Here is a 26,209-nt window from a genome sequence, read left to right on the forward strand (position 1 = left end):
GGATTCTCCAGTCCACTTGTGTCCGACTATAGAGGATGGTGCTCCATTTCTTAGTGAAGGAAGCCAGCATTGTCCAAAGGTGCTTCCATGGTCATGTAGTTAGGATGACTCTATGTCAAAGCACACGGAATGTTGTTACCTTCCAACCAAAGTGGTTTATCCAAAATGGTGGGATTCAAAAATGTTACTACCGGTTCTGTGGGCGTGGCTTTGGTGGGTGTGGCATGGCTTGGTGGGTGTGGCTTGGTGGATGTGGCAGGGGAAGGATACTGTAAAATCCCTATTCCTTCCACACTCCAGGGGAAGGTTACTGCAAAATCCCCATTTCCTCCCGATCAGCTGCGACTCGGGAGGCAGACTAGAAGGGGGCGGAGCCAGTCAGAGGTGGTATTTACCGGTTCTCCAAACTACTCAAAATTTCTGCTACTGGTTCTCCAGAATTGGTCAGAACCTGCTGAATACCACCTCTGAAAGTGATAGTTATTTATCTACTCGCATTTGCATACTTTTGAACTGCTAAGTTGGCAGAAGCTGAGTCAAGTAAATGTCTCACAGTGTCTCAAACCTGAGCTATCAACTTTCCAGCTGACAAACTCTGTGTCTTTAAACTGCTGAGCCATCACACATCCCTAGAGAGTTCCGGTAGTCCATGCATTGTCTGTTCCACGACTTGGCCTACCTCAAGAGCTGACAGTAGCCTAGAATGACAAATAGAACTAGGCAGATCCCAATTCCTTACTGCATCATCAATCACATTGTAGATGAAGCATGCTAGATTGTGTTGACAACAAAAACTGCATGAGACAATATTTTAAAAAATGGTATTTTAAAAAATGGTAGTTGAAAACTTTAATCTGGCTCAGTTGTGCGCTGGAGATGAGATCATAACAATTTAATGAAAACGTGTCATATTAAAATATCGAATTCACGCAATAGTTTGGGTGGACATGAAGATGGACATGAGTGGAATTCAATAGGCTGAGCGAACCCAGCCATCAAAAAGGATATGTCAAGATCAAGTTAAAATTTATTTTATTTTCTATTTCTTAAAAAGCAAAGACTGCAACCAGACGACCTCAGGATACAACATTTACCCAAAAGGAAGATGAAGGTTTTATTCCTTTAAAAAAACTATTTGTGATTTGGAAATAAAGGGTAATCTTACCTTAGAACAGAACCAAAAAAAAAAAGGATAAGAACATAACTATTGAAAAATACACAATGTGCAATTGATTGCAGATACTACAAAACCTGAATACTTAATAGTATTCCCTAACAATAACTCACAGTCCTTCCAGACATTCAATGGATTCATCTTAGCCATTGTTTCGTTCTTGCAGTCCATGGTAGTCTTGGTGAGTGTCTCCAAAATCATAATCTAAAGACATCCTATCTTCTTTCTTTCATTCTTTTTTCAATGTTCATTTTTTACAACCATATGGTACCATTGGAAAAATCAGTACTTTAAACACTGTCTGCTGCCAATTAAACATTGTATCATCTATTATCTTGTCTGTCATTGGATTCCTCAAGGAATTATTTCTCTTTCCTTTTTTAACATACTGTCCATTTTTTAACATTCTTGACTCGAGAAAATAAAATTGTCTAGCATCTTAAAAACAAAATTGTCTAGCATCTTCATTCCCACATTGTCAACTGTGAATCGACTAAGCTTGCTGATTGACATCACATTTGTCACCTTAATTTTTAATATTAATCTCGGGGTTTCACTTTTCATTGTTTACCTAATGAGCTTCTCTAATTCTTCTTTATTTTCAGATAACAAGCTGATGTCATTTATGTATTCCCAATAATTATATTTTTGACCTCTAATTTTGATTCAAGTTGTCATCTCTTCCAAACTTGTGATTCTTATGTTTACTGCAATAAGGTACCAAGATGTGGAAACAATATGCATCCTTCTTTGTTTTGAACCACTTATTTTTTAATCTTATTTTCTTATAGTACTTTATCATTTTTTGTGAGTGATATTCCACATTTTGTTTTAATATTCCAGTAGGGCTCTACACATTGACTACACGTGTGCCCCCAGATACGTCTTAATTTAACTTAAATATTTTTACATTAGCAAGTCATGGTCTAGTGCCCTGGAAGCGTCTTAGCTGAATGGATTGAATTTCTTCACTTGTTTTTTTTATATATCCATCTTGATTCTAATGTCATTTAGTGATGTTCATGTGTACAGTTTGTCTACACTGTTTGAAATATTTACTATGATAAAGAATAATCTTAATAAAATTCTAATGACTTACTGCCTGCGTTGTTGCATTGGCTCTATCCAAATGTTTATGTGACTAAAAATTCTTCTATTATTCCAAAATTTGCATGTAATTATCTATCATAATACAGTATCATTTCTTAGTGCTGCATTTAGTATCTCTCGCAATTGTGTAAAAATTGTATTAACAAATTCTATCAGGTTAGAGCACATGCTAGAAAGCCAGCTTGATGTAGTGTTTAAGGCATAAGGCTAGGAACCAGGAGACAATGAATTTTAATTCTACCTTAAGCACAAAACCAATTGAATGATCTTGGGCCACTCGTTCCCATCAGCCCCAGAATAGTGGCAATGGAAAAACATTACTGAAAAACCTTGCCAAGAAAATTTCAAGGACTTGTCCATGCAGTCATCCAGAGTAAAAAAAAAAAAAAAAAACCTGACTTGGAGACTATTTCTTTTAAATGAACATATTTAACAATGTATTATTGTCTCCCTATTCCTTCATATGGATATAATTTTTTATTGTATAATCATCTACTTCTTACCGCTGTGTGTACACACTTATTTCTTTATTTACTCATTGTGTTTCTATATTAACAAATTCAATAAAAATGACTCCTGGTACTATTGGTTCACAACATAAAGACCAATAAAAACGCAAGCATCCCGATAACGATGGCCATTGATTTTCCAAACAACTATGGGACATCCCTGTCTTTTGCAGATTTCACAAAGCTAACAGTAGGTGTCCAAATGTAACTTAAAGATCTTATTTGATTCATAGTTACCCTGACTTTACAAAAGCTTCTTAATAACATCTCAAATTGTTCCTAAGCATTACAAACCATATATTCCTTCTCAGATTTCATTTTATTGTTTAGCATTTAAGGAACTGCTAATCTATATAAAACACAATATCTAGTAACTGAATAAATTAAGTGGAAGAATTGTAACTGTAGCGCAATGTTTTTGAAATGTTGTTTCATTGTTTCAAGCAAGACAAATATTATCTGTAGAAGACAATGTCTTCCTTCTTTCCTCCCTCCCTCCCTCCCTCCCTCCCTTCCAGATTCAAGTCTTCCAGAAGAGACTTGCAAGGTTGGTAGATCTCTCTTTCTCTACCAGAGGTGGGTTCCTACCAGTTCGCACCAGTTCGGTAGAACCGGTTCGTCAAATCAACCGAACCGGTTAGAAGAGGTTCCATCAGTGGACTCGGAAAGCAGGCCACACCTACAGAAGAGGTTCCAAAATTTTTTGAAACCCACCACTCACACACACACACACACACACACAGAGAGAGAGAGAGAGAGAGAGAGAGAGAGAGAGAGAGAGAGAGAAAGAAAGGAAGAAATAAATAAATAAATAAAAAAGAAAAAGTGAGAGATGAAAGAAAAAAGGAAAAAGGGACAGAGAGACAAATGGAAGGAGAGAGAGAGAGAGAGAAAGAAAACAAACACAGAGAGACTCACACAGAGAGAGAAAGAGAAAGAAAGGAAGAAATAAATAAAAAAGAAAGAAAAAGTGAGAGATGAAAGAAAAAAAGGAAAAAGGGACAGAGAGACAAAAGGAAGGAGAGAGAGAGAGAGAGAAAGAAAACACACACAGAGAGACTCACACAGAGAGAGAAAGAGAAAGAAAGGAAGAAATAAATAAAAAAGAAAGAAAAAGTGAGAGATGAAAGAAAAAAAGGAAAAAGGGACAGAGAGACAAAAGGAAGGGGAGAGAGAGAGAGAGAGAGAGAGAGAGAGAGAGAGAGAGAGAGAGAGAGAACACATGGTCGGCAAGCCACTCCCACCAGGTCACATGGCCAGTAAGCCACACCCACAGGGTAGGTTCGAAATTTTTTTTGAAACCTACCACTGTTCTCTACCTATAGAAAAAGATATCCAAATTATCATATTTTTTTTGGCATGTTCTTCCACAAACCATACGATAGCATCCTTCCTCTAGGCAGGAAAACAGAAGACAGGGGTCAAAGCAAGGTTAGATATTTACTGAATTATACATTTTATTTTAGGTGTAAGAAAATGTAATTTTGAGAACAGAGACTAACCTCATTGCTCTGGATGTACAAACTATTTCAGCCCTGTTTATCTAGGTAACAGTTTTTTTTACAGATTTCCATCAAGGTCATCTTATATACTCTCTAGGTTACCGATGGATTCTAGGCCACATCAGCAGTAGTGAAGATGGTATTCAGAGCTGATGTGAGGATTTCTTAATGTGGAACTCTCCATTATCATCATGCCAGGTAAACGTTATCTGCTTTCTGTGTTTTAACAGGCATTCCAGCAGCTGCCTACTAAATAGTTTGACATCTGGCGGCTTCACGGGCATACCAATGAAAGGGGAGGGGGAGGGTCTTTTTAGTTTCCAACCCAACCTTGGGATTAGATGATAGTCCAAATATCTATCTAGTCCAATCTTGCCCAATTTCTTAAATACCTTTCTGACTTGCCAGCTATTTTGAACCCAGGAGTATCATAAAGGGTGCCCGTATTTCCACAATCTTCCTAGAGTTCCCTTTTCCTGCGTGACAAGGCTTGGGGAGAAAAATCTGCATATTGGAACAGACTCAACCCACTCCAGTTTTTGTAATGAATTGTTATTGCTGCTGAAGGAGTAGCGGGTCAGTTACAGCAGGCCATTAATTAAAAGGCAATATTTGGGAGGCACGCAGAGCTCCCCACATTTTAACCAGCTGTAGGTTAACAACCAACTCTTCTTTCCCGAGCACGAAGACGCACCTGTTGATTCCCCACCCACCGAGTTAGAGGGAGGCGCGGGAAGAGCCCTTGCCAATAAAAAGGGGCTCCTGCTGCCTTTTTGCCTCCAAAGTTAAACTGCATTTCAGTTCCCAGCATCTCCCCACCCCCCCACTCAAAACTCGACCACCCGAAGGATCAAGCGTCCCACTAGGCGCCCCCGCGCTCCCCTCTGCGCGGCATCCGTGGGTCTTTTCCTAAAGAGCCGAGGTGGCACAGTGGTTAAATGCAGCACTGCAGGCTACTGCTAGATCAGCAGTTCAGCGGTTCAAATCTCACCGGCTCAGGGTTGATTCAGACTTCCATCCTTCCGAGGTGGGTAAAATGAGGACCCGGATTGTTGGGGGCAATATGCTGACTCTCTGTAAACCGCTTAGAGAGGGCTGAAAGCCCTATGAAGCAGTATATAAGTCTACTGCTATTGCTATTGCTAAAAATCCACGCGATTCAAGGAGGAGGGAGCCAGCTTGCCGAGGTGGCGCAGTGGTTAGAGTGCAGTACTGCAGGCTACTTTAGCTGACTGCTAGTTCGGCGGTTCAAATCTCACCGGCTCAGGGTTGACTCAGCCTTCCATCCTTCCGAGGTGGGTAAAATGAGGACCCGGATTGTTGGGGGCGATACGCTGACTCTGTAAACCGCTTGGAGAGGCCTATGAAGCGGTATATAAGTCTAACTGCTCTTGCTATTGCTGAGGGGCTGATGGGTGTTGGCAACGCCGCCTCCTCCCGTCCTCCCTCCCTTCCTCTCTCGGGCTCTCCGAGGCTTAGCAGAGGCCTACAACCCCAGCCTGAAGGCAACAGCCGCGGAAGAGAAGTTCCTGAAGGCGGACACGGCGGCACGCGTGTGGCCAAACTCGCCACGCTTGCTCGGCGGGCGAGGCGCTCCGTTCGGCTCTCCTCCTTCTGGCGGCACCTGCTGCCGCAGCGGCCAAAGGGAGGGCCGGCTTCAGTGTTTCCTGTGGAAATCCCGGAGCCTTCAGCTCCTCCTCTCGATTCCTCCGCCACCCCCGCGCGTGTTTTGCGGGCTGGGGATTGAGGAAGGGAGGAAGGAGCGGAGCGCGTTGGCTGTTGTCGCTTCTGCCTTCTGCGTCTGACCGCCCCCCCCCTCCTTCCCCAGCCTCCTCCTCCTCCCCGACCTCCTCGTCGCTTTCTGCCGCTGGGCTGTGGCGTCCCGGCGCGGCCACCCACCCACCCACCCACCCACCGCCGGCCTCCAGGAGCAGCCTTCTTCCGAGCCGGACGATCTACACCCCCTTTGCGTCTTCGGGGAGGGGGAAGGCAAAAAAAGCAAGGAAGGGGGGGATCTTCGGGTCCCCGCAGCGCTTCCCCGATGGGCAGTTTGCTGAGCGGAGTCAGCTTCAAGGAGCCCACCACGGTGGAGGACTGTGACTCGACCTGGGAGACGGATTCCGAGCCCGAGCCCGAGCTTCAGGACCCCGGCGGGGGAGAAGGGCCACCGTTGGAGCAGGCGGGCGGTGGCAGCAGCAGCAACGACGGCGACGACCCAGCGGCTGACCGGCAGCAGCAGCAGCCGCCGCCAGAGGAACCGCTCCCTGCGGCAGGCGGCCGGCCGGAAGCCGCCGCCACCGCCGCCGAGAAGCGCGAAGGGGCTGCCGAGGAAGAGGAGGCGGAGGAGGAGCAGGTGGTGGTGGCGGAGGAGAAGAAGGAGAAGGGGGAGGAAAAGAAGGAGGAAGGAGGAGGAGGAGGAGACGGGCTGAACGAAGAAGACGAAACGGAGGGCAAGGAGCAGGGAGAGAGCGAAGCCCCCGGGCCCGAACAGGTAACCCGGGACCCCTTGCAAACTTCTGCCGGGGAGGTTGGCGGGCTAGGGGCGGGGGGCGTGCGGGATCTCTTGGACGGGACCGTCGGCGCTCACCTTGGCCAGCGCCGCGCTCTCTTCCAAGGTTGAGCCTGGCTTTCCTGGAACGGGAGCGCAGATGGGAGGCTGGTGGAAGCCAAGGTTACCAAAGCGTTTCTGGCTCCGTTTCCCCCCTCGGCCCTGGCTTTGCCCCCCTTTCGCTGCCTTCCCTCCGCACCCCTTTCAATATTTCCCTGCTTTGGTGAGTTGGAAGCTAGGCGTGCCTACTACGGCCTCCCCACCCACCCCGGGTGTTAGAAAACGGGCTGGACGGGTAGGCGAGGTGGAGGGAAACACACCGGGAGCAGCGGGTTAGTTGGCCACCTCTTGCCCCGGCTTAGTCATCCCGCCTCGGTTTGGTTTTTTCCTTTCCTGTTGCGTCCGGGGCATGGTTGGAGAAAGCGGAGCTGTGTTAAGAAAGGCTGGGGTTTGTTGCATTCCTCCTTGGCAGACTGAACAAGCCGGCCTGGTGTTCTCTCTCGAAAAGATTGTGATGATTGTTAACATTAAGAATCACAAGACTTGCCTAATCCAAGTTGCTTTCCCTCTGCAACCTCCGCTTCAGAGAACGACGCGATTGAAGGCAAAAAATGCCGTTTTCAGAAGTAGATTTGCTTGAGGGTCCCATTGAGAGCAACCCTTTCTAGGCTTTTGCAGGAGTTTCCCTGTCTACAACTGAAATAACTTATCGGAAGAGGCTTCAAGAAATAGATGTATTGCTGTACCCTACTTCTGCTTTTATCCAATTCTCTGATGGTTTCTTTTCTTTAGGGAAAAAAAAACTTAGAATGGATATATTTTTTATTCTCTTCTGGGAAACTCTCTAGCCAGAGATCAGCTTTCAATACTGTTTCCAATTCACAAGCTTAATATCGTGTTAAAAGAAAAAATCATTGCAATGTGCCCATTTTGACTGTTTTGACGGTAGTATTGTATGCTACCATAGAATGACTCCTGTAAAAGTATAGGAGTTAGGACACAGGGCCAAATTTCAGAGAGCTTTACATTCAAGATTCATTCATTCATTCATTCATTCTCTCTCTCTCTCTCTCTCTCTCTCTCTCTCTCTCTCTCTCTCTCTCTCTCACACACACACACACACACACACACACACACAACATTCAAGATGTGTGTGTGTGTGTTTTCTGTTTGCACATTTACATATGCCTGGATTTGTTTTCTGAAATCATTCCATTACATTCAAGATTGATTCATTCATTCTCTCTCTCTCTCTCTCTCTCTCTCTCTCTCTCTCTCTCTCACACACACACACACACACACACACACACACACACACACACACACTCCATTCAAGATGTATGTGTGTGTGTGTGTGTTTTCTGTTTGCACATTAACATATGCCTGGATTTGTTTTCTGAAATCATTCCAATGTGTTTTCCAGTGCAATCCTATATATATATCCCAACAGATAGTCCCGCTAAATTTAATGGACATACACATAAATGATGTCTTTAAATAGAGATATATACGTATGTTTAATTAAAACATTTCTGAAATTTAGCAAAGGGCAAAATATATAGTAATAAATCTGTATTATTTTGTGTGTTGATAAAATTCAGAGTACCATTTTCTCTTAAAATATGGAAAGAAAAACATTTTATAAAGACTATACTGTAAACTCTTCACTGTTTTTATTTAATAATTATTTTCCAGCAGTTGTCTCTTCTCTGTGCATCTACTTTGGTTTTTGTTTTTATTAAACTTGAAAATTATAATACACAGTTTTCAAACTATAATGTAGTTTCTAAATTTGAATTTTAGGTGTAAGAAAATGTAATTTTGAAAATATAACTTCTGCACTGAATTATGATTTCCTTTGCAACTACTTTTCCTAGCTCTCATCAGTGTATTTAAGTTACTGCGTCCTCTTTTTTTTAACATTATAGATGCTTTAAATAGTTCACCTTTTGGTCATAGGTAGAAAGGCAGGATATACATGTATATCGACGTACAGAGTTGCTATTGAGAAAATTTCCTAGATGAGTGAACAAAGTCTTCAAGATTTGAACTCAACTTGCATTTGACTTGAGTTGACTATAGCAAATAATCTCTGGACCTCTGGAATTTCTGGAATTTGCATTAGGCTCAAGGACTTTGGGATTATTCAGGCAAAACTTAGTCTAGCATTATAAATTTGCTACCTCTCTCCTGGCACATGCTTGTATTTCAGTAATCATTTTAAATCCATTTGTGTAATATTAATGGTCCTAGAATCATATTGTTGTAAACCTCAGTCATTTATTTCATTTACTACATACTAGTTTGTATGCTAGTAGAAACCTGACCACTGAAAATAACCATTGCCCAGAGAAAATAAAATACAGTTTATAGCTAACGATTGGTATTACCTATGTCTTTATCAAAAGCTATATATTCCTAAAAAGATGCATCCCCAAGAAAGTGTCTAAAACACATGCATAAAAGCATTCATTCCAAGGTGTTTGAGATAGACAGATAGATCATTAGTTATTTTAATTCAGTGTTGCCCAACTCTAGATAATGAGAAAAATAATTAGTGTTAATTATAAAGGAAGTATAATAAAACGATTACAGAAATAGTAAGAATGAAGTGCAATGCAATATACAATAAAGTAACAATGCCATTGTTATTAGTTTGCCTGAGTATCTTCTTATGTAGTTGGTAAAGTTCCTAATTAGATGAATATTGTTGAGATGCAGAGATGCAAATTTCGCTCTCAGCTTTATTCAGGGTACTCTAGGACAGTGTTTCTCAACCTTGGCAACTTGAAGATGTCCGGACTTCAACTCCCAGAATTCCCCAGCCAGCGAATGCTGGCTGGGGAATTCTGGGAGTTGAAGTCCGGACATCTTCAAGTTGCCAAGGTTGAAAAACACTGCTCTAGGAGGCTCCAATCTTTCAAAATGATGGATAATGATTAAAGTGCTTTATCTAATACAATGTGGTTAAGAATAGAAGTATGACTAATGAAAAGAAGAGCCACTAAAACAGAATGGATGCCAGCCTGTGTGCACTTACGTGGGAGTAAGCCTTCTTGAAAACAATGTGACTGATTTCTGAATAGATATACCGAATGTAGGATTGCACTGTAAGGGTGCTTATTATTTCCTAATCTGCAGCTCCGAACCAAACCCCAGCTGAAGTTTATATGAATGCTACTAAACATCAGAAAACATCAGCCCTGATTCTGGATATGCAGTTTGCAGGTTCTTCCTTAAACATAAATAGTTATTTTGATCATTTAAAGTCTTCATTCAAGTTCGTTTAATATTTACAAATATTTTACTCAAAAGTATTTCTTGGATTAGTGTTAGTTTAAGTGGTTCCACCACAAAACCGCGGACGACAAAATCGCGGTCGACGAAAGCGCGCATTTGACATCATCACAGCGTGACGAAAACATCGCGCTGTGATCGAAAAATGTAAAAATAAAGTGAAAACCTTACCCTAACCCCCCCAAACCTAACCCTAAACCTAACCCTTAACCTAACCCTAAATCTAACCCTATACCTAACCATTAACGTAACGCTAAACCTAACGTTAACCCTTAACCTAATGCTAAACGTAACCCTAACGCTCTAAACCTAACCCTAACCCTTAACCTAACCCTAACCCTAAACCTAAACCTAACCCTTACCTTTATGTGAATCGGCTTGCTTTAATTTAATTTTTATTTCAATTTTTAATTGTTTCGTCGCGCTGTGATGACGTCAAATGCGCGCTTTCGTCGATCGCGCTTTTGTGGACCGCGGTTTTGACGGGTCACGAGTTTAAGTCACCGGACAGATTTGACTTACACACACACACACACACACACACACACACACACTGTCTTGCAACCATCAGAATAGCTAATGCAGGTAGTCCTTGACTTATAACTATAGTTGAGCCCAAAATATCTCTGGCTAAGCGTGACAGTTGTTAAAACAGTTTTGCTCCATTTCTTGCCTTTCTTGCCACAGTTGCTAAGAGAATCACTGCAGTTAAGTTAGTGACACACTTATTAAGTGAATCTGGCTTCCCCATTGACTTTGCTTGTCAGCACATTCAGGAGGTGATACATGACTGACCCCAGGACACAGCAACCATCCTAAATAGCAATAGCAATAGCAGTTAGACTTATATACCGCTTCATAGGGCTTTCAGCCCTCTCTAAGCGGTTTACAGAGTCAGCATATTGCCCCCAAGAATCCGGGTCCTCATTTTACCCACCTCGGAAGGATGGAAGGCTGAGTCAACCTTGAGCCGGTGAGATTAGAACTGCTGAACTGCAGATAGCAGTCAGCTGAAGTGGCCTGCAGTACTGCACCCTAACCACTGCGCCACCTCGGCTCTTATAACAAAAATATGAACCAATTGTCATGTGCCTGAATTTTGGTCCTCTAACTACAGGTATACTATAGTGGTCGTGAGTGTGTAGAACGGTCATAAGTCACTTTTTTTAGTAACTTTAAATGGTCACTAACAAATGGTTGTAAGTTGAGGACTACCTGTAGTTTAGGAAACCTACTTTGATTGTTTCATCATCAGTCCCACATGCTCGGTATGAAAGATAGGGAAAGAGATGGATTCAGTCATTAGAACATTTATGGTACATTACTTTGTTTAGAGATCTTTTCTTCTTGCTGGATAAAATATAGGCAACATCATTCTTGTTAAGAGGAAAAGTTACTTCAAATCAAATTCCACTGGCAAGTTCATAGCCACATTAATGCAATTTTCTTGGCAACTGAACATAATTTGGTTCCCATTGGTTGTTTTCTTGGATAGGTTTTTAATGTTTGCAATCTAGCCTACAACCTTGTTTCTTTTTAGTGATCTCCTGACCAATCCTGCCTATATCAGCTGAGTACAGGAGATTGCAGTAGCATCACATAGTTAAGCAGATTCTCACAAATACAAGATTTTAAAAATACCTATTTTTATAATGTTGTATTCTCTATCACGGGTGTCAAACTTGATTTCATTGAGGGTTGTTTTTTACCTCGGGGGGGCGTGGCCAGCTCGATGTCACTCATGTCAGAGGTGCCTGTGGTGACCCAAGTGCTCTGCCAGAAGAAGCAGGCTCCCAATCTCCATTTTCGGCTGCCACAACCTCCTGCAACCCTCTGCCATGAAAACAGAGCTTGGTACCCACAGGTTGGATGCAGCCCCTGGGCCTTGAGTTTGACGGTTCACCGACAAAAGGGCGAACGACAAAACCGCGCCCGACTAAACTGCGTCGCTGACGTCATCAACAGGGCGACAACAGCGCGGAGACAGAAGCACGCTGTAAACCCTAAACCTAAACTTAACCCCTAACCCTAAACCTAACCCTAAACCTAACCCTAAACCTAACCCTAAACCTAACCCTAAACCTAACCCTAAACCTAACCCTAAACCTAACCCTAAACCTAACCCTAAACCTAACCCTAAACTTAACCCTAAACCTAACCCTTACCTTAAGTTGAATCGGCTTTCTTTCAACGCGCTATTTAAAGCGCCCTTCTTTCTCCCTGCTGGCTGTTGTCGCCGCGTTGATGACGTCAGCGACGCGGTTTAGTCGGTTGCGGTTTTTTCGTTCGCCCTTTTGTCGGGTCATGGAGTTTGACACCCCTGTTCTATAGGTACTGTCAAGAAAATATTTGGTGATCCCAAGGACAATTACAAAAATTAATGTGAAGTTACAGGTAATTGTGTGTGTGTGTGTGTATAGAATAGGAAATTTTTGAACATTTGAATTGGTTTGGAATTGCTATAGTTAATGTTTTGGTCCAATGTTTCAATCCTACACTCATCAACATACTGTACATATTAAAATGAGATTCTCCAGTATCATAAGGAAATGAAATACTCCTGTGTGAACTACCTGTCCACAGTAAAACTACTTCTACCCGTTGTTTTATGTTTTATGTGATAGTTTATTCAAGTTAGCTTTGAGTAGGGGAACAGGTACACTGAGGTATATTGCAGTTCTGTGTTTCAAGGTTCATGTAATAGCTTTCTCTGCATGTGAACAGTTCTAACACTTTTAAAGTATTGCTCAGACTATGAGGCATGATTATTAGTGACTGCTGATATGGTACACAGTGACATTCCAAAGATTGCTCTGAGATTTCACTGCCAATTCTATATATTTGAATATTGTTTTACAAACGTCTAGCTGTTCTCTAGCTATTGACTGGCACAAAAAAACCCCTTTTATCTCCTACTGATCTTAACTTTATCTGCTTTTTAAACTGAGATACAGTTTTGCAAACTTAGCTTTTTAACTTGCAATACAGAATGGTTTCATTCTTTTAATACAATTGGTCAGTGATGATTCAAAAATCGTGCGTATTTATATATCATATGGTAGTTGTTCCAACTTAATCATCACAGAAGTTTATAGGATTGCCTGCAAAGTTCAGAGTTATATGAAAATTATATGACAATGTCTATGTGATAGTTCTTACTATATTAATTATATTCATATAGGCCCTCTCATTTCCGTAATGACAATTGTTTCAAAAAGTAGGAACATCACAATAAAACCTATAACATTTACATCTATACTTTTGTTTATATACAAACTGGGTTTGTATAAAAACTGGGTTCATGTCAGGCGTGAAAAAACAGACCCTCATATCTGATTGTCTAGCTACTTTATTGTTTTATGACTATTTCAGAGGAATCTCCCCATCCTGGCAGCTTTCATTGGGAATAAGATTAAAATGCATTTAGATGTGTTTGTGGGGGGGGGGGGGGGGGAGGAGAGAGAGATATATATATATTGGCCTTTTGTGCTTACATAATGAGTCCGGACTAACTCCCTGCTTAAGTTCCCCCCTAGATTGAGACAGTTGTTCTCAAACAATTATTTATTCAGTTTCTATAACCATCCATCTCAATCAAAGACTCTGTTATAGTGTTTACCTTAGTATGTTACAATCTGGATTATAAGCGTTGTATGTGACTTAACACAATGTGTAAACTTAACCCAAGGTAGTTCATTCGAGTAATTTTTGGAGAGAGGTAACCTGATTGAATAGTGTCATTGCTTGTTATCAGATCCATCAAATGGGAAACATCAAATCTTAGTCTTGAAGACAAATAAGATTCCTTGAAAAAGCTTACTGATATATATGGCTGTAAAACTTCAATGTTGCCTATTTGTGTTATTCATTAACATTTTCGGTGGCAGTCATACCTGGAACTGGTAAACATTAAGTAGAGTTCTTTTGGAAGATCTTCTAAGCTTCAGGAGATCTGGGGTGGAAGATGTAAGAATCATGGTTGGAGAGGATCTCAAAAGCAAGAGGAAAAAAAACCCGGAGTGGAATGGAATATCCAAATAATTCAAATAGAGATGTGGAAATAATATAAATTCATGCCGCCATATACAGGTAGTCCTCAATTTACAACCATTCTTTTAGTGATTGTTTGAAGTTACAATGGCACTGAAAAAAGTTACTTATGACCGATTCTCACACTTAAGCTTGCTACAGTATTCCCTACTGCAGTGTTTCTCAACCTTGTCAACTTGAAGATGTTTGGACTTCAACCCCCAGAATTCCCCAGCCAGCATTCGCTGGCTGGGGAATTCTGGGGGTTGAAGTCCAGACATCTTCAAGTTGACAAGGTTGAGAAACACTGCCCTACTCTCATGTGATCAAAATTCAGACTTGTGACAACTGGTTTGTGTTTATGATGATTGTGGTTGTTCCAGAGTCACCTTTGTGATCTTCCTAGCTGTAGCTTCCTACAAGCAAAAACAAGTCACCATGTGATTCACTTAACAACGGCAGCATTTTCTTAACAATCATGGCAAAAAAAGGGTCATCAAATCAGGTTCAATCTTGCTTAGCAATGGGAATTCTAGTCCCAATTGTGATTGCAAATTGAAGATTACCCGGCAGTGGTGGGTTTCAAAAAATTTTGGAACCTACTCTGTGGGTGTGGCCTCCTTTGTGGGAGTGGCTTGCTGGCCATGTGACCTAGTGGGAGTGGCTTGCCAGCCATGTGTTTTCTCTCTCTCTCTCTCTCTCTCTCTCTCTCCTTCCTTTTGTCTCTCTGTCCCTTTTTTTCTTTTTTTCTTTCAACTCTCACTCTTTTTCTTTCTTTTTTATTTATTTATTTATTTCTCTCTCTCTCTCTCTTTGTCAGTCTATCTGTCTCTGTCTCTCTGTCTTTCTCTCCTTCCTTTTGTCTCTGTCCCTTTTTTCTTTTTTTCTTTCATCTCTCTTTTTCTTTCTTTTTTATTTATTTATTTATTTATTTATTTCTCTTTCTCTCTCTCTCTCTCTCTCTCTCTCTCTCTCTCAGTCTGTCTCTCTCTCTCCCTCTCTCTCTCTCTCCCTCTCTCCCTCTCTCTCTCTCTCTCTCTCTCTCTGTGGCAGTGGTGGGTTTTAAAATTTTTTGGAACCTCTTCTGTAGGTGTGGCCTGCTTTCCGGGTCCACTGGTGGAACCTCTTCTAACCGGTTCGGTAGATTTGACGAACCGGTTCTACCGAATAGGTGCGAACTGGTAGGAACCCACCTCTGTTACCTGGTAGGAAGATTTAAATTAAATGGTTATGCTCATTCTGCTGCTTCTCACTGAGATTTTTTTGTTCTTTCAGGGGGATGATTCAGTTGATGTGACAGCTAAACCAAAGAGAAGTTTTTATGCTGCAAGAGACTTATATAAATATCGTCATCAATATCCAGTAAGAACATTTTGTGTTCGGGGAGCGTTTATTAAAATAAAGCAGTATTAAACTTATGTCCTGCTGCAGTTCCATGGGAGACTCTTAATTTTTTAGAAAAAAATATAGTGGCATTGGAAGATGGATAATGGGAGATATTAGTGAATTCTACCGGCTCCTATAATTGCCATTTTGATAGGTGTTATTAAAATACACCTATATTTGATTTCAAATGTTTATTCATTAATTGTTTTTATTAATGATAACTGCATAGAGAACTCAACTGGGGGAACAGTTACAATTTCTTAGGTTTTGAATTACAAAAGTTTACTATAGCTTCCATGTTGATTTTTAAAAAAAAGTTTGTTGCAGAAAAGCCCATGATTTAAAATTAAGAAATGAAATGAACTATATATATAACACAACCTTTAAAGTGCAATTACTAATTTGCTTCTTTTACATATCATATGGAAATCCCAAAAATGACAAACTAAAAAAAAAGAGAAGCTGAAAAGAGCTTGTAATCATTTTACCATTTATTTTATGTATCAGCTATTTGAAATATATGCTTACTTGACAGCAAGATTTCTTTAACTTCGGTGGTTTTCTTTATTCCCTGAACATGTCTAAGACTGATTGATTGATTGATTATGTGTCATCAAGTTGTTTTCAACTCATAGCAACCACATAGATATACTCTTATGTTTCTGACATTGTTTAAGAGATTGTACTTAAAGCTGAACAGGGCAATTCTACACTGTAAGTGACTATTCAAAAATCAGTCTTGCTCAACTCAGATTCACTTCTAAATAAGGGACTATAGGATAGTAGCCTAATAACTCATACTCAGTGACGTGCGGTCAGTTTTAGGGCTGGTGAGGCACTTTTTAGACTTGTGGACTTCAACTCCCAGAATTCCACAGCCAGGCATGCTCAGTTCCGATTTAAAGCGACAGCATTTTTCCCCCTTGCAAAATAAGTTTTCCCATTTTTTTTCTTCTCCCTCCCCCTCCTTCCTCCCTCTCTCCCTCCCTCCCCCCTCTCAAACAGACACACGTACACAGAGAAATTGGATCCTTCACTCACTCTCAAACAAACACAGAAGTTGGATTGGATATATTTTCCAAAGGCTTGAAAGCAGCTCCTCTGCCATACCCCCCCTTCCCCTGCTGCCTTCCGATCAAACTTTTTGAATTCCTCCCCACTCCCCATACACGCACCTTTTTCCAGCTGTTTCAGAGACGATTTCAACTCTGCTTCTGCCTGCCCTGCCCTGTCCTCCCCTCATGAAAGGCCAGAGCTCTGTCAGACTGAGCTAGTTGCTCCCAGAGAACTCTTAAAAGCCTCTAAAAATGCCCTTTACAGGAGGCGAGAGAATACGTGCCTCATTTGCATAAGGAATTCTTCTCATTTTAACCCTTGGTTATCTCTTAAAAGGCGAAAAATTCCTTATGCACAGGAGGCCCCCATTTCTCTGGCCTCCTCCTATGGTTAACACAAAGCACTGTTCCAAGTCACTGTGAATCTGGTAGCAACTACCTTGGCTTTAACTATTTTTAAAAAATTCTTTAAAATTCTTTCCTTTTTCTCATGACTGGTGAGGCCATGCCTCCCCTGCCTCTAGTAACTGCACGTCCCTGCTCATACTATATTCCAAGATTAATACTAGACCAACAATCAAGCAGTAAATACCCTGATCAATATCCTGTATCAAGAGCATACCCACCAACAGACAGGAAATGCTACGAGCATATAAACAGAGAGCAAGCCCCTCTCCCTCCTAGCACTGATGATGTTACCTAGTTGAGTAATTAAACATCTACAAGAAAACCACCAAGCCCAGAGAGCACCAAGGAACCCACAATTCGACCCTGAGCCACAAATATTCTATTAGTAACTCATATTATACATTTACTATTACTATATTTTATTGGCTTATCTGTGATATCGATGAATTTTCTAAAATGTTTAATCCATTTACCTTGTTCCATTTTTATCCATCTTATCTTGTTTCTAGTCTAGCAAAGTTGTATTTTGGATTATGTAAAAACCATACCTGTAATAATTTCAGTTCCAGACTATTTCTTACGGAGTATTGTTGCATTTGTCTTCCTTTCTGCTCAGCAGAACTTTAAAGAACTGAGATACCAGAATGATTTATGCAACCTCCGCTTTTACAAGAACAAAATTCCCTTTAAACCTGATGGTAAGTAATCAGTACTGTGATTATTGTATCATTTGTACATAGTTCAGTTCAGTGACGTGCGGTGAGGTTTATGGCTGGTGAGGCACTGACACAGGGGTTTCAAATTTTTTTAGACTTGTGGACTTCAACTCCCAGAATTCCACAACCAGGCATACTCAGTTCCGATTTAAAGCGACAGCATTTGTTTTTCTCCTTTGCGAAAAAGTTTTCCACTATTCTTTTTCTTCTCCCTCCCTCTCCTTCCTCCCCCTCTCCCTCCCTTCCCCCTCTCTCAAACAGACACATGCACAGAGAAGTTGGATCCCTCTCTCACTCACTCAATCTCAAACAAACACAAACACAGAAGTTGGATTGGATATATTTTCCAATGGCTTGAAAGTAGCTCCTCTGCAATACCCCTCCCCCAATTCCCCTGCTGTCTTCCGATCCGAGCCTTTGATTGCAGGTGGAGCCACGTTGCCTTTTCAAACTTGTAATCAGTGAAGCTGGGCTTATATACTTTTATCCAGCTGTGTGTGTGTGTGTGAGAGAGAGAGAGAGAGAGAGAGAGAGAGAGAGAAAGAGAGAGAGAGAGAGAGAGAAGGTAACGTGGCTCTGCATGCAATCACATACCTTTTCCAGCTGTTTCAGAGAGGATTTCAACTCTGCTCTTGCCTGCCATCATGAAAAGAAAAAAAATGTAAAAGGAAAAAGACAAGAGCTGAAGGCTGAGCTAGTTTCTGACAGAGTCACCGTGTGGATGATTCTGCTTAACTGTTTAAAAAAGCCTCTAAAAAAACCGCCCTCTATAGGAGGCAGGAGAATGACGTGCCTCATTACGTCAGGAATTTTTCGGCTTTTAACCCTTGCTTAGCTCTGCTCGAGTGATCATAAAGTCAGACTAGATGAGGCACCTCGTTCTCCCGCCTCCTCCTGTAGTTTTTTAGAGGCTTTTTTAAACAGTTAAGCACTAAGCAGAGTCATCCACTGACTCTGGCAGCAACTACCTCAGCCTTTTATCTTTTACATTTTTCTTTTCTTTTCATGATGACAGTGGTGAGGCCCTGCCTCCCCTGACTGCACGTCCCTGGTTCAGTTTCAGATCTATATAAATCAGATGGCCCACAGTAGTTCCACTTTGCATTTAACTTTATAGCTCTAGTTTATGCATATTGACATAGAAGTAAGACATATTATCTGACATATCATCTGGTTTGCCAGGATTCTCATCATGATTTTCTCCCCCAAAATAGGTCCTTGAGGCATTACCCTGAGTTTAAGACTTAGAACATCAATGTATGTGGCTGCAGTGAGGATTTGCTGTCCTACTTAATGGAGGAAAGAGCTCAAAAATCCTTCCAGTGTGATTCAGCTTAGGTTTCCTAGAAGTCTCAGGAAATTTCATGCCCTTCTGAAGGTCTTCGTGACACCATGATTCTGAAGTTAGCTTTGCACCACTGACAGTCTATGTACTTAGAATCATTTAATCATAGATGGTGGAAGAGACCTTGGAGGTCTTCAACCAGTAAAGAAGGACAAAGAACTTATTGTTTGATCTTTGGCAACAGTTAACCTCATATATTTCCTTATCCTTCAACTATAGAAAAAATATTAATGTATTCATTTTAGCCATCAATACTAATGCTAAAAATGCTTTTTAAAGATTTTTATACTTATATTTATACTTCCTTTCTGAATGGTATTTAGAAAGTTATGTTCCTTTGGTATATTTATAGGGGTTTATATTGAAGAGGTGCTGAATAAATGGAAAGGAGATTATGAAAAGTTGGAACACAATCACACTTACATACAATGGTTGGTGCCTTTTATTCTTTTTAATTTCTTTTGTAGTAAACTGGTTAAAGCCATTTCAGTTTCAGGAAAAAACTTGTACATCTGTTTTGAATGTAGGTTGTTTCCACTCAGAGAGCAAGGACTGAATTTCTATGCAAAAGAATTAACAACCTGTGAAATTGAGGTAAAGCATCTAATTCATAATGTAATGCTAATACTTAATCATTTAAACTAGAATAATTTTGTATATTTAATGCTCTTGGTGTTTGTGCGTTTTTGTAAAAAAAAAAAAAATCTGTTACAGGAGTTCAAAAAAACGAAAGAAGCCATTCGAAGATTCCTGTTAGCTTACAAAATGATGCTGGAGTTTTTCGGGATAAAATTAATTGATAAAACTGGGAATGTAGCACGAGCTGCTAACTGGCAAGAAAGATTCCAACACTTGAATGAGTAAGTTATATCTTCAGAAAATGCTTGAGGACTGAAAGCCAGACAATTCTCTCCAGATTTGTTTTTCTAAGCCAGTGTTTCTCAACCTTGGCAACTTGAAGATGTCTGGACTTCAACTCCCAGAATTCCCCAGCCAGCGAAAGCATTCGCTGGCTGGGGAATTCTGGGAGTTGAAGTCCGGATATCTTCAAGTTACCAAGGTTGAGAAACACTGTTCTAAGCAGTTACCATGCTTTCCTTCCCTCTTGGTTATAAGTTGTGATAGTTGTAAAATAGGGTGGTCATGTGACCAATTCAATTTTACAACCTTTTTTTGTGGTGGTCATTAAGCAAACCACTGATTCACTACGGACACAGTTTTGCTGAAAACTGGATTTAAGTGCCGATTTTTTGGCAAAAATGTACTAATGTGACTGGAATGCTACAAATGAACATAAATGTGGACATGTTGCTGAATGGCCAAAAATTTGGTCCTGTGATCATGGGGGTAACACAATTTTTCAAACTTCAAATCCAGTAGCCTCAAGGTTAAAACTTTAAAGAGTCGTAAGTCGACAAATACATGTATGGAGATGCTGAATGATATCAAAGGCAGGAAAAGTATACATAATAGGCAAGATTTATCTTGTTTCCACACCTTTTTTTTTCTGAGTCCAATATCCTCCTTTTCATTTAGTAACATTCTCTCCCACATTAATAAAGAGATAAAGTAGAAAGAAAGATGTAATATCAGTTTTAACAAGAGGTAGAATACAATGAATATAGCACTGATACATATTAAATATCTGTACGAGACTAGAAAGGCACTTTTAGGAAACATGAGACTGTTTCCATAATGGAGTCCCTGTGTACTTGTCCCTCATTGGTTGATTATGATATTTGGCTTGAACAGTGATGTTGCTATCATAGCTTTTGGTTGTCTATGCATCATTGGCTGTTCCTAGAATAAACAGATGTTGGAAGGCAGTTTCAAGAAGTGATACCTTTCAGATGGAATGCACGAATCAATGGTGCTAATTTTCTCCAAAAATTTTTAGGAAGAGTAAAATCAAGTGTTGTCCTTGACTCAGCAGTAGCTTAAAAGTTAGAAGGACTAAACTATTTCTCAGCTAAATTTTACAAAACCTGGACCTCACCTGATCTGAATTCTGTCTGTTCCGAGACCAGAATGTTTTCCAGAAGCATCTGATTCAACTGCTTCTACCTATACACTTTGTTGTTTAACTTCTGTATTCATACCATAGTCCTGGCTTTTGCCGAGCTAGATTTTTGTCCTCCAACTCTTGCCCATTGATCAATTTCCATTCTTATTTACAAGAAACAATCATGCAGATTATGTGGCCATTCTATTTATGACACATACCAGCTCTATAGCAGCACTGGAGATCTTTGGCTTTAGGACATCACTTGAAGTTAACTATTCAAAAATAAGTTTTGGTCTCAATTAATAATTAATAATAGAGCATTTGACCAAATTAAGGACTTGGCATGTTACTATTTAAGCATTCATTCCTAACTTTTCACTGTTGGAATAATCAATTACATGAATGCTGAATTAGAATCCCCCCCAGGCCCCTAGTGGGATTCTTAAATATACAAACCATCAGATCAATAATTGCATCCCTGCAGCCTTTAAATTATATAAAGCCAAGATTGTGGACTTGCTGATATATGGTGCCCAGGTATGGGTTTACTCCTCCTCTCTCTTGGGAGCTGTTCAGTCTAGACTTCCAAAAACTGTTCTTTATATTCCTCTCTCAACCTCAAAAGCTCTTAAGTGTTGTGTATGGCTGTATCTCACTTGGGGCCAGCCTAAGAAAATGCCATGTCTCTTTCTCATTGAAAATAATGTTCTAGAGAGCACCTTTAGGCAAGCAACCTGACTCTGATTTGGTACCAGTGGTGGGATTCAAATAATTTAACAACCGGTTCTCTGCCCTAATGACCATCTGGGTAGGTGGGGCTCGGTGGTCATGTGACTGGGTGGGCATGGCCAACTCAAGGTCACTCAGGTCGATGGACGCTTCGCCTTAACTGTTACAATGTAATAAGGGTTAACCGGAGAGGCAGTTTCTGTAAGCAGGTCAATAAAGATTAGGCTAGAAACAACACTAGAATGTTTCCTGCCTGCCTTCCTTACAGGATTAGCCCTGTAAAGTGGGGAAAAAACAAAAGGAGATTTCTTCTAACAATCGGTTCTCTGAACTACTTCGAAAGTTACCAACCGGTTCTCCCGAATAGGTGCGAACTGGCTGAATCCCACCACTGTTTGGTACATTGTATATCATTCTTCGGACCATCAAAGTTTTGATTTTGGAGGATTTGGCATTTAGGTCTTCAAAATGACAGAGCTACATTTACTCATTTTCATTATCATTCATACCTCTTGGACTATCCTTAGATATTTTTATAACATCTTACAAGTTTCTCACTGGAGTAGGTTTTTTTTTTTTTTTTTTACATTGGCCTAAATTGATGCTTCGCCTATTAGGATGACACGAGGCAGGTATAGTCTTCCGTATGATAACTATATTTGTGTATGTTCAGACATAGAGGTTGAGTCGGTGAATTATATTCTTTAAATTGTCTATTCAGTCACTCATAGCATTTGGCAAAAACCTGATTGCCAGAAATCTTAGTCATTTGACTAATAGCTTTCCGATTTCCCTCTGCAAGACCAAATATGGTAACCACTAAGAAGATTGCCAACTTTTTAACAACAGCCATAGCTTGCAGAAATTCACCTAATATCCCCTTTTTAGTACCAATTGTTTCAGATTCGGTTTATTGTGTGGTTCTCTTTTTGTTGTTTATTGGTTTCTGGCCATCAAACAATCAGTGAAGAGGAATGATACTTTTGTCACTTATGGATTTATATTCCATAACATATAACTGATGGTTACAACTTATCTAGAAGACCTTTCACTTGATATTTGACATTCAATCCTTCTTTCATCAAGGGTACAAGCGATGATTTTTTTCAGCTAATTTTTTTCCTCCTCTGAGATAATTATTTTTTCTTTCGGTCATTTTGAATCAGATGTATCTTTCTTTGCAGATCCCAACATAATTATCTGAGAATCACCCGGATTCTGAAGAGTCTTGGTGAACTTGGTTATGAGAGTTTCAAGCCTCCTCTCGTGAAATTGATTCTACACGAGGCTCTGGTGGAAGAAACCATTCCCAACATTAAACAGAGCGCTCTGGAATATTTTGTGTACACCATAAGAGATCGAAGAGAGAGGAGGAAACTTCTGCGGTTTGCCCAACAGCACTACACCCCTTCTGACCACTTCATATGGGGCCCACCAAGGAAGCCGAAGGTGGAAGGAAGCAAACCAAATAAAAAGCTGGCTTCACCAGTGTCCCTTCGCAACAGCTCCACTTGTAAACATAAAAAGACAAAAGATCTCAAGAACGCATCCGAAATTTGTAACTCGAGGAATAAAACAAACGACGAGAAAAAGACAGAGCATATTAAAAACGGTACAGATAGCGACCAGAGTAAGAAAACAGGCTCCCCTGAAGTTGTTAAGCAGAGCAGTATGGTGAAAAATAGTAGTGCTGACTGTCACAGCACTAAAATGGACATTGTTGAGCCTTTGAATCAGAAGGAGACTATTTCTCATTTAAAGAAACATAAAGGCAAAAACAAGGAGAACGTTAGCCAGGACTGTAAACATTTGGAAGACATAGAAAAAGATTCATGTGAGACTAAAAACGATTCAACAAATATATCATCCGATATGCAAGACAATATATGTAAGGATAAAAACCTGGCGAGCTCATCTGTAAGAAATAAAGAATGAAATCTTCTACCTGCATATGGCACAATGGTTTTTCACTTGTAGAAAATTGTTCAGGAACAAGAGATCTTTGGTACTGGATCCAACGCTGGCTACAACAGCTTAGCCTTGTCGGGGTTGTGGCGTCCTTAATTTGTTTACGGTTTGTACTTCTCCCAGCTATGTATTAAGCTTACAAAACTGCATATTGCTTAAGTCTAAGAAAAAAAAACCAACTTCCTTTGAATCTGTTTTCTATGCATAAAAATCCAACATTGATTTTTATTATGTATTTTATTTAAACTCTCTTAATTAATTTTAAGGTTTTGTTTTCAAAATATGGATGCAAGGTAGACTTCCAAGGAGCCAAAGTTAGCGTCTCTTCAGCCGATAACTATGCTAATGTTTATAGAGTGCCTACCACTGCTTAAAAATTGGAATTTAGCTGTATTCTTATTTAACACAGAAAGTGGACCGCAGAGACTTGAGCTAAAGTCAAGCACAGCCTTGAATCACAACGGGCAAACTATATTAATTCAGCTCTTTTTCAAGCTTGACTATAAGGAGCCGTAATTAATTTCCCTGGGTTATTATGAGAAAATGCAGCAAAATAGCAAATCGCTACCATTTGCATACCAGCCTCCAAACATACTCTTACAGTTTTGTTATTGCCATTTTTCTTGATGTCTCCTCTAAGACAGTGTACTGAGTGAAGTGTGGGAAAAATTGGATTCCAAACTGTTAAGAGTACAGTTTTTAAATGTTTTTTTTTAAATAAAATACTAAAACCTAGCTCAGGTGTGATATTCCAAATGAAAAGTTGGACAGGGAATACTCATTTACCCTAATGATACATCAGCAAAATTCTTGCGAATGTAAAATGGGATAAAATTGTATTCTGCTTGCATGCTTTCTGCTTTCCATTATTTGTTATCTCGCTTCATCCCCCTTCCTTTTTGTTGTTGTTCTTCGCATGGAGTTGCACACCTCTGAGAATGAAGGTAAGCATTTCGTCCATGTTTTACTTCAGTACAGAGGTGGGTTTCTGCTGGTTCACCCCGGATTGGGAAAACGGGTAGTGGCAGAAGCGGGAGGCTGCGCCCACCCAGCCAGATGCTTCTGCGCATACTCATGCACATGTGCACAAGTGAACCAGTAGTAAAATAAATTGAAATCCACCACTGCTTCAGTATCTGGAGCAATCACTGGTAGGAGGGAATCATTTGACTTGAGAGGTTTCATTCCCATGGTATAAAACACAGGAAAATTTAAACGTTGAAAAGACCCCCCCCCAAAAAAAAAAATTGTGTATGCAGCTTTTCTAGGGCAGAGAAACACTATTTTAAATATGACCTTGCTATAATTTCAGAACGGATTTAGAAAGCCCTTTACAGCTAGGAGATTTCATCTTATTTTCTCTCCCAGCCTTCCTGAAAATTCCTACCCATAATTTCACTGTGGGAATCTACTGAAGGAGAAACCTTCTAAGCATGTTGATATTTTCACATCCCAAAGACCTATTAGATCCCACAGACTAGGCCTCCTCCGAATTCCATCTGCCGGCCAATGTCGGCTGGTGACTCCCTGGGGGAGGGCCTTCTCTGTGGCTGCTCTGGCCTGATGGAACAATCTCCCCGCTGAGATCCGGACCCTTACTACCCTTCCGGCCTTCCGCAAAGCAACTAAGACCTGGCTGTTCCGGCAGGCCTGGGGCTGTTGAATTATCCAGCCCCATCAGACGTTACGACTGTTGTTGAATTTTAAATTGTTGTTTTTTATCTTTTTTGTACCCCCCCCCCCCTTCCCTTCTTATTGTTAGCCGCCCTGAGTCTTCCGGGAATAGGGCGGCATACAAGCCAAATTAATCTAATCTAATCTAATTTGTGACAAGGAATCGCGCTGTTCCCTTGCTTCTCCCTCTCTTCACCTCTGACCCAGGAAGTATTCCCAGGGAAGGAGTGACATGTCTAAAAGTTGAAGTCTATTAATGAAAAGGAGTCAGAAGACGTTGGGAGAGCTAGGGAAATTCTTTTTCAAAGTCACAGGGCCTCCTAGTGAGCAAACATTGGTTTGGTTTGGTTTGGTTTATTAGCATTTGTAGGCCGCCCTTTTCCCTGAGGGGACTCAGGGCGGCTCACAGAAAACCAGGGAGAGGGGAATACAATATTAAGACAACAACATATAATAAAAATAGTAAGCAACATTCATTCATCATTCGGGCGGGGTAGCAATTCTTATCCCCAGGCCTGACGGGCGAGCCAGTTCTTCAAGGCTATGCGGAAGGCCTGGACGGTGGAGAGGGTACGAATCTCCACGGGGAGCTCGTTCCAAAGGGTCGGGGCTACTGCTGAGAAGGCCCTCCTCCTTGTAGTTGCCAGCCGACACTGGCTGGCCGATGGAATGCGGAGGAGGCCTAATCTATGGGATCTTATAGGTCGTAGGGAGGTAATTGGCAGAAGGCGGTCTCTCAAGTATCCAGATCCAC

At 40.8% G+C, this 26,209-nt stretch overlaps 1 protein-coding gene across 1 annotated transcript; it reads left to right on the forward strand.

Annotated features, from left to right (window-relative positions):
- The first annotated feature begins 6,265 nt into the window (after window positions 1-6,265).
- OGFRL1 (opioid growth factor receptor like 1) lies at window positions 6,266-24,838 on the forward strand. The gene is made up of 8 exons (XM_032216593.1): window positions 6,266-6,594; window positions 6,751-6,786; window positions 15,445-15,531; window positions 17,638-17,716; window positions 19,432-19,510; window positions 19,607-19,673; window positions 19,794-19,939; window positions 22,998-24,838. Exons 1-8 carry the CDS (start codon window positions 6,337-6,339, stop codon window positions 23,746-23,748), a joined length of 1,503 nt encoding a protein of 500 aa, XP_032072484.1. The 5' UTR covers window positions 6,266-6,336; the 3' UTR covers window positions 23,749-24,838.
- Window positions 24,839-26,209: the final 1,371 nt, after the last annotated feature.

The sequence above is a fragment of the Thamnophis elegans genome, chromosome 4 (genome assembly GCF_009769535.1).
Source record: "Thamnophis elegans isolate rThaEle1 chromosome 4, rThaEle1.pri, whole genome shotgun sequence".
Taxonomy (NCBI): Eukaryota; Metazoa; Chordata; class Lepidosauria; order Squamata; family Colubridae; genus Thamnophis; species Thamnophis elegans.